The 9339-nt window shown below is 53.1% G+C and overlaps 1 protein-coding gene across 1 annotated transcript; it reads right to left on the bottom strand.

Annotated features, from left to right (window-relative positions):
• Positions 1–4016: 4016 nt before the first annotated feature.
• On the bottom strand, positions 4017–8799 carry LOC105469728 (fibroblast growth factor 19). The gene is made up of 3 exons (XM_011721174.2): positions 8568–8799; positions 8183–8286; positions 4017–4331 (listed from the first exon to the last, which is right to left on the bottom strand). Exons 1-3 carry the CDS (start codon positions 8797–8799, stop codon positions 4017–4019), a joined length of 651 nt encoding a protein of 216 aa, XP_011719476.1.
• Positions 8800–9339: the final 540 nt, after the last annotated feature.

The raw sequence follows: 9339 nt of genomic DNA, 5'->3' as shown, positions 1-9339 counted from the left end.
TGGTGCCGGTTCCCAGATCCTGCATGCCTGAAGCGCGGCACCGCCTGGCCTTCTCATTAAGGTGAGCCAATAAGTTCCCTTGTTTTTCCTACCACAAGTCAGTTTGAGTTGTGTTTTCTGTCACCTGCAACCACGAGAGTCCTAATGCTGGAGTGTTGGGTTCCAGCCTCCTTCTTGGATGAGATGCCTTTCCCAGCCCCTGGGCACTTTGCCAGAATCCCCAGGAGTCAACAGGCCTTGAGGCGATGAAAAGGATCTCACTTTACAGATGCAGAAACGGCCCGAAGAAAGACCGGGATTCACTCAAGGCCACCCCTGCCCATGGGATCTTTTGAATTCCATTTTGGACTCTTACCAGCAGAGAGTCTTGTTCAACAGAAACAGTTTTTTTGCCCCGGCCCTCTCTCATTTTTAACTTCATGTCAGTGGTGTGGGCCTAAAGCTAGGCTTGCCAGACAAAACACAGGACACCCGGTTCAATTTGAATTTGAGATCGACAATGAATAACTTTTTAGTGTACATATGTTCCAAATATTGCATGAGACACATTCCTACTAAAGAAATGCATTGCTCATCTGAAATTCAAATGTAGCTCTGGATGCTGTATTTTTATGTACTTGGCAACGCTATCTAAAGCAGGGACAGGGGATGCAGGAAGAGGGCAAGGCTACCTCTTAATGAGGACCAGGGGAAGAGTCGGGGTAGGGTGGGTGCTAAGAGGCAGCCTCAGAAAAATAATCTTCCCCATCTCCTGCCGAATTCCCACATCACCCACAGTTTGTCATCAGGGCTTTGCAGCTGCCAGGTGAGTAAAAATGTGGCCTGGAGAGCAAACATATTAACCATCAACAGTCTAGTGTGAATTAGTTTACATGCATTTACTTGTCATCCATATACTGTTACTCCTTCCCTGTACAGAAGGAAGAAGACACCAGAGAGGGAGGTGCTGATAAGCCTCTTTCTTCATTTTCTCCCTGAAGTGCTGGTCTTCAGAGCACAAAGGATGGAATCTGAACTGGTTCCCTGTGGTTCCCTGCACATAAGAACCACAGGGGAGCTTGTGAAAAAAATCCCAGTGCCCAGACCACACCCATCCCCATTAAATCACAATCTCAGCTGGGCACAGTGGCTCATACCTGTAATCCCAGCACTTTGGGAGGTCAAGGCAGGAGGACCACTTGAGCCCAAGAGATCGAGACCAGCCTGTGCAACATAGCAACACCCCATTGCTACAAATTAAAAACAAATGAGCTGGGCCTGGGTCTGTCGTCCCAGCTACTTGAGAGGCTGAGGCAACAGGATCCTTTGAGCCCAGGAGGTGAAGACTGCAGTGATCGGTGATTACACACTCTACTCCAGCCTGGATGACAGAGTGAGACTGTCTTAAGAAAGAAAGAGAGAGCGAGAGAGAAAGACAGACAAAAAAAAAAAAAAAAAAAAAAACCCAGAATCTCCATGAGTGGGTTCCAGCTATCATCTTTTTCCAGTGTGCAGCCAAATTTGAGAACCAGTGGACATAATAGCTCAGGACAGATCATTTGATCCTTGGTGAGGGTTGCTGTGGATAGGCAGCTGACTCTGTGTCAGGCATCCCGCAGACATTATTTCACTGGATTCCTGTATAGCCCTACCATGCAGATCCTGTTAACCTCATGTCCACGGAAGGATGCAGGCTCAGAGAGGTGATGTGACTTACTCAAGGTCACACAGCAATCAAAGGGCCCTGCTCACAGCCCCTGAGCTGCCTCCAGGCCGTGTGGCTCCAGGTGAGTGCCTTTCCTGCCTTGCCCTGCCACAGGTAGAGAAGGCTGTGTCCACAAGCATCATTCAGTCCTGCCTGTCAGCTCTCTAATCAGCATGGTTACATGACGAGGACACCAAAGAGTGAGAAGAGTATCTCGATTGGCAAATGGAGACAGGGAATGGCCCAAGGGTCAACTCTGGGTGTCCTGGGCATGTCATCAGTGAGAATGACAAGTGGAGGTCCCCTTTACTGAAGAGCGGGGAGGCTTCGCCTGAAATAGCCTTTGTAGTCTTCAACAATGACATTACCCCCCTCACTGCCAACATAAGTACCTGGGAACTACTGCCCTGAGCGACCCAACCCTCCTCCCCAACTCCCTCCACCATCCCTAATTGCTGGCAAACACTCACTTGGAATTGTGTTTCATGCACACATTGGTGTCTGGTTGCACCTGCTCCTCCTTGCACTCAGGATGTGGACCCACACCTGGTCACCCTGACCGCTAATTCTTGCCTTCCCAGCCTGCCTTGCAGCTGGGGCTGGCCTGGTCCTGCGATGCAAACCTGGTTCATAGGATGTAACCGGAATTTGCTGAAAGGTTCTAAGGAAGTGTTGGCTTTCTTGATGAGAGAGGCCCAGCCCAAAATGATTCCCTCTCGCTGAGTACAGAGCGCTCAGCTGAAGCCACAGCAGCCCTGCCGAGACAAGGCCCCAGCATGACAGGGACACCAAGGGAATCACAGAGGGCAGAGCTTAGGTGTCGCTGGGCCATTGGGCCCCTCTGGATTTGCGGCTGGGCAAAAAGAAATCCTATTCGCTCAGGTCAGTGGTCCTCCGTTGAGGGTGATTTTGCCCCCCAAGGACATGCAACAACTTCTGGTGGTACTTGGTTGTCATAACTTGGGGGTTGCTCTAGGCATCTAGTGGGTGGGCTGCTAAATGCAGGAACATCTTCCCCTCAGTGAAGAGTACTGAGGGTGAGGGGCCCTGTCTTAGGCCACTGTTCCTTGGTGTTTCTGTTTCCTGCAACCAAAAATACTCCTGGCAGAGAGGCCGCCCTAACCACTGAGATTGCTAGAGAGAAGGTGGTCTGAGGAAGCCAAGTCCTTAGACATAAGGAAAGGGCAGGACAGCAGGGTCCAAACCAACCTCCACCACTAGAGCTGGCTGACCCAAACCCGTTGAACTTCCCACCCGAGCTTTTGGTGTCAAGGGCAAACACACCGAGGGTTTCCTCCCGTGGGCGGCGCTGCTCCCCACCAACCCCTTCCCCACTTTCCCTAACATTCCAGGCAGATAACAGAATGCAACTTTTCATACAAACAAACTCCATTTTAATGTACAAAACAAACCTCACTTACATACATAAATATAATTTGGGGGCATAAATAATGTAAGAAAATAAGAGATGTACATATCAAAATAAATTACTCATAAATATCATGTTGGAAAACTAAGTGCTGGGGAAAGGGTTCTAAGTCTTCCCCCGCTGCTTCCACACCGCAAGTTATTGACAAGACTTGGGGTCTTCAAATCTTTTCTTTTCCTGACTTTTGAACGAGAAGTGCAGGTTGACATAAGGTGGGGGGCCTGGGAAGCCCCAATCCATGGGGAGACATGTGAGGTGGGCAGAGGGCTGGTGGGCTGGGGGGTGGAAGCAGGTGACACCGGGGACAGCAAGTTATTCTCAGGACAGCATCCATGACAGAACTGGCCTCAGGGGGAATTCTCAAGATGTCCCAGGGCTGGAGGGGTTTGGGAAGGGCAAACGGTCCCTGGAAGTAGATATAGATCAATTCCCACATGGGGTTGAGTGAAATGTACGTGCTGTTTTACAGAGTAGATCACCTGTTCCTGAAATTTAAACCACTGCCTATCTTCCGGCTGCTCCTGGGGAAGTGATGAGAAAAAAAAATTAGAGAATTTCAGCTTGACATAAGAATTTTTCCAAAGGAAGTGAGTTCCCCATCAGTGGAGGTATTCAAGCAGGACTGAGACAGCACAGCAGCTTGTCCAGCAACCTCGAGGGAGCAGAATGGGGGCCCGGGCAGCAGCTGGGCAAGCTACAAGCTTACAATGTTATGATCAGACAAGTCTATTGGCTAGAAACTGGCACGGCCAATGGAAAACTCTGAATATGTACAACTTCTAGATGTTTCTTCCTAAAGCTAAACAGAACGTGGACTCGGGACTGCTCTTGTAGAAGCACGGCCTCCACTCTGCAGGTACCACAGCCCCTGGCAGCAGTGAAGAGGCCCGGGCATGGCCTCAGTTATTTCTCAAAGCTGGGACTCCTCACCGCCTCCAGTCCGGTGACAAGCCCAAATGGGTCCATGCTGTCAGTCTCCAGGGGCGAAGAGAACATGTCAGATTCCAAGTGGCCCCTGAGGTCCTCAGGCTCCTCTGGGGCCATGGGCAGCATGGGTAGGAAATGAGAGAGCGGAAGAAAGCCTCTGTTCTTATACAGCTGCCTCTGTTTGGCACTGCTCAGAGAGACCGGCAGGCGGTGCTTCTCGGATCGGTACACATTGTAGCCATCAGGGCGGATCTCCTCCTCGAAAGCACAGTCTTCCTCTGAGTACTGAAGCTGCAGAGAAAACGGGCAGCTCTGAGCAATCCACAGTGGACGGGGAACACGGGTACACATGGACATTTGTGCTACAGACTGTCCCTGGTGGCCACCAGCAGTGACCTTCCCCGTGAGCATCTCTTGCATGTTTTATACATACTTCCTGATGTACACACTGTATATGTAAGTATATATAAAATATACCTTTATATATAAGCATATATAATATATAATATACTTTAAGGCCAGGCACAGTAGCTTACACCTGTAGGCCCAGCACTTTGGGAGACCCAGAGCAGGTGGATCACTTGAATCCAGGAGTTTGAGACCAGCCTGGGCAACATGGTAAAATTCCATCTCTACAAAAAGTACAAAAATTAGCAGGGCATGGAGGTGGGCGCCTATAGGCCCAGCTACTCGGGAGGCTTAGAGGTGGGAGGATGGGTTGAGGCTGGGGGGTCAAGGCTGCAGTGAGCAATGATCACGCCCCTGCACTCTAGTCTAGGTTACAGAGCAAGACCCTGTCTCAAAAAAAAAAAAAAAAAAAAAAACCCACAACTGTATATATACACAGAGAACACACATATATAAATGTACTGTAAGTATATGTAGTATGTACATTATGTTAATATATAACACATTAATAAATTAAATATACATTTATATACCGTTACAAATTTTTAATAATCTTTATATAGATATACATGCACACAGACAAAACTGAGGTTTATTATTTCATATACGTATATTTTATGTGTATACTTAATGCTACATATACACTTTATATAGACCCAAATAATTTCCACTAAATTACCTCACCTTTTCCGAGAGCCTTGTCCTGAGCAATAATATCCATCAACCCACAGGAATGCCGTCCGTGTTTCCCTCACCCTTTACATTACATACACAACTCCTGGCATTTAAAAAGTTCCTGGGTATTTCACTGGCACTTTGGGAAACACTGATAAACCGGGTTATCATCTTAGGATAAGTCTTTTAAATAAATTGCATGTAATCCGATCTGGAGCCCAGATGAAAGCATCTGTTCCCCACCTATCTCAGAAATCACTGTGTGCCTTTATCATTCTAAGGCCTTCTGGTCTGCAGCAGTTCTGAGAACCATCAGCCCCCCTGTCTCCTCCATTCAGTCACCAAGGGCCTTCTAGGCAGGCTGCCAGAATCCGGATCTCAGTAGCCCCTCCCCCAGGTCAGGCCAGGCCAGGCCGGCGCCCAGCTGGTGGCCGGAAATGTGTGCTGAGGGAAGCCAGTCCCTCTTAGAACATTCATAGTCCACAGGGTTGAGAGGTGCCAGTGGGCAAGTGCCATCCCACACAGGTGTCATTACCCCTTGGTGACCCAGGACAGGTGCAGGCAGGAGCCGGAAGGGCTGGGCAGTAAACACACTGCAGGACGGCCTCAGTCAGGTTTCTGCCTAAGTCTGCAAAGGTCACTGAACTGCAGGTGGGTGAGGATGTGCCTGTGCCAATAAGCTCCTGATAAGAGGCTCATTGCAGCAACCCAGGATCCTGCCGAGCCCACGGATGGCTGGGACAAAGCACTGGACAGCAAGCACGATTTCTCCCAAACATGCCAAATGATAAATAAACAAGGAACACAAAACCGAATAACTGGAGGGCCTCCTTCTATTTACTCGGCTTGTCCTTTGGGAGAAATAAGTATTACATTCTCCATACAGAAGATGAAATGACTTCAAGTTTCTAGAAGAATGTGGAATCTTTATTTAAGAAAGAAAGAGGCCAGGCGAGGTGGCTCACGCCTGTAATCCCAGCACTTTGGGAGGCCAAGGCAGGCAGATCATGAGGTCAGGAGTTCGAGACCAGCCTGGCCAGGATGGTGAAACCCCATCTCCACTAAAAATACAAAAAAACTAGCTGGGCATGGTGGCACGACGCCTGTAGTCCCAGCTACTTGGGAGGCTGAGGCAGAAGAATTGCTTGAACCCCGCAGGTGGAGGTCGCAGTGAGCCGAGATCATGCCACTGCACTCCAGCCTGGGTGACAGAGCGAGCGAGACTCCGTCTCAAAAAAGAAAGAAAGGAAGAGAGAGAGAAAGAAAGGAAAGAGAGAGAGAGAAAGGAAGGAAGGAAGGAAGGAAGGAAGGAAGGAAGGAAGGAAGGAGGGAGGGAGGGAGGGAGGGAGGGAAGGAAGGAAGGAAGGAAGGAAGGAAGGAAGGAAGGAAGGAAGGAAGGAAGGAAGGAAGGAAGGAAGGAAGGAAGGAAAGAGAAAGAGAGAGAAAGATCTTCAATCTGTGTTAGACCATGCACAGGGGATCAAGAGGCACAAAGGGGGCTGGGCCCGGTGGCTCACACCTGTAATCCCAGCACTTTGGGAGGCCGAGATGGGCGGATCACTTGAGGTTGGGAGTTCGAGACCAGCCTGGCCAACAAGGTGAAACTCCATCTCTACTAAAAATACAAAAATTAGCTGGGCGTGGTGGTGGGCACCTGTAATCCCAGCTCCACGGGAGACTGAGGCAGGAGAAACGCTTGAACCCGGGAGGCACAGGTTGCAGTGAGCCGAGATCGGGTCCCTGCATTCCAGCCTGTGCGACAGAGCAAGACTCTGCCAAAAAAAAAAAAAGAAAAAAAAGGCACAAAGGGATTTCAGGTGACCCAACCCCCAATTTGGGCAGAATGGCGGGTTAGGTTGATGTCCCCTGCTGGCCTCCCATCATTAGAAGCACTCCCCCCACCATCATATATGTCAAAATTAAAGTTGCAAGGGTGGGTTTGGAGCGGCTCTGGGTGGGAGTCAGCGTCCAGCGTGCCGACCACCCCGTTTCCCTGCAGTCCTCTCACGCAGGACTCCGCCATAAAACCTGAAACAGGCGCTCTGAGTACACGCAGCACGACAGAAGCACCGAGCAATTTTGAGACTCTTAAAATGCTTTGTCCCGCTGTTCACAAAGGAGCTGGTTGGGCTGGAGGCGGCCCCGCCTCTGCATCCTTTCTGGGGTGGGGGCCCCGGGCAGGCGCGGCCACCCCCGCCCTGGCCCCTGCTCCGCCAGGGAGTCCGGGGCTGCGTGTGAGGCCTGCGCGGGCCGAGACCTCACACAGCCTCCTCTGCGCGCGGGGCCGCGGGAGGGGCGCGGGTTCGTTCCTTTGAACTCCCAGCCTTTGTTCCAGGGCCACCAGAGCCCCAGCGCTCGTACACTTCCGGCCCCGGGACCTCTGCGGTTACCTGGGCCTTCCCAGCCAGCCGCCACCCCCTGCCCCCACCAGAAAGCGTTTACAGGACAGGTGAGGCCCGCAGGAGGAAAAGCACGCCTCTGGCGCAACTTGACTCCAGCGCATCTGCGTCTAAGCCACATCGTGCTCCTGGTAGATTAAAAATTAATTCTAAAAAAACTCGCCTATCCCAAATGCACTGTTTTCTGCCTTGCTGGACAATTGATTTGTTTTTAAAGGAAAGTTATGGGTAGACCCTCTTTTTTCTTTCCTGTTCTTTTTTTCTTCTTTTTATACTGGAGGGAGGGAAACGGAGGCGAGGACCACACACGCGCAGGCAGAGGCTGAAAAGGCCCGAGGTGGGTTTTCCTGTTTAATATCAAAGGAGGCCGAATAATGGGTTTCCTCGGTCCGGCTGGGCCGGCCTTTGACTCAATTGCAAATGCAAAGGCAGCTTTTGCCTATTCTCTGGCTACTGGCTGAGACCCTAAATTTCAGTAGAAAATCGTCGGACATGCACTTAATCGGTCTTTGCAATCTCCCTCAAAGTTGCACACGGGTCTGGTCGGAGGAGGCGAGAAAACCCTGGATTCGAACCAGCGCCTTTTTCTCCTTCCGGCCTCCGCCCGGGGACAGGCGTTGGTTCCCCGCCCCGGCGCATCCGCCCCGTGGGGACACTTACCAGCCCCTGCATCTTGCCGTCGGCGCCCATGCAGAGGTACCGCACGCTGTGCACGCCCTTGATGGCCACGGTCCGCAGAGCTACTGCCTTGATCTCCAGCAAACCTGGGCGCAGGGAAAGCGAGAAGCTGCAGCCGGGACCCCCGGGGCTCGCACCACGTGGGTGCGGTCGGTCCACGAGCCTGTGCCTCTCCCTAGCGTCCCGCGCCGTTTGGGGACTAAGGGAGGGATCCTAACGCCCAAGTGCCAAAACCTGGGGTTCCTAGGAGTTGAGGGGTCCGCAGGAGCCTAAGGGTGGCAAAGGAAGGAAGGGCGCTGGGGTGGGATGCGCGGGGCGGGGTGGGGTGTGCGCGGCGGGGCGGGCGGGGGACCTGGCTGGCACTCACTGTGCGCGCTTTGGCCCCGCGCGCAGTCCACGACGCCGTCGGTGCGGATGCGCAGGAAGCAGCTGGAGAGCCCATGGGGGCCGGAGGTGTACAGGTGCCGCAGGCGGATGGGGTCGCCCCAGCCGTAGTGCACGTGGGGCCCCGCGTCCGAGAAGGCGAGGGGACGCCCGGCCACGGCCAGCCAGAGGCTGGCCAGGATCCAGGCGTGGACCACCACACACCCGCTCCTCATGGCACCTCCCTGGGGCTCTCGGCGCAGTTCCGGCGATGGGGGTGCGGGAGGCTGGGCGGCGACCGGGATGCGCTGCGGGGCTGTGAGTGCCGGATTGGGATGGCCGTGGCCCTCGATCCTGGACGCAGCGCTCCTGCTCCGACGGCGCTGCGGCTCCGGGCCGGCAACCTTATATAGTAGCGCCTTACGGGCCCCGCGGGTAGGTGCCCAAGACACCCGAGCATTTCTTATCGGGATTGCATCAAGCCTCCGCCCCCCGCACACACCCACTCACACCCCGCCTCCGGCCCCAGCCCCCTCCCCGGGCCCGGGCAGGCAGGCGGCGGCTTCTTGTCCCAGCCGGGGTGACCCCGCCCAGGCCGTTCGGATCTGCGGGAGGAGGAGGCCTCGTTTAGCGGCCGGGTTTCGGGGAACTCCTCCCCACCGCGCAGCGGCCCCGAGGTTCTTGGCTGGGAGAGTTTGATTTTGCAAAGCAATCGACAACTGGGGCCCCTCCCCCAGGCGTCGGGCTCCCAGTGGATGCGCTCGGCATGGGGCACC

The sequence above is a fragment of the Macaca nemestrina genome, chromosome 12, assembly GCF_043159975.1.
Source record: "Macaca nemestrina isolate mMacNem1 chromosome 12, mMacNem.hap1, whole genome shotgun sequence".
Lineage (NCBI taxonomy): Eukaryota > Metazoa > Chordata > Mammalia > Primates > Cercopithecidae > Macaca > Macaca nemestrina.
The sequence above is the reverse complement of the archived record's forward strand: the minus strand, read 5'-3'. Positions and strand labels throughout refer to the sequence as shown.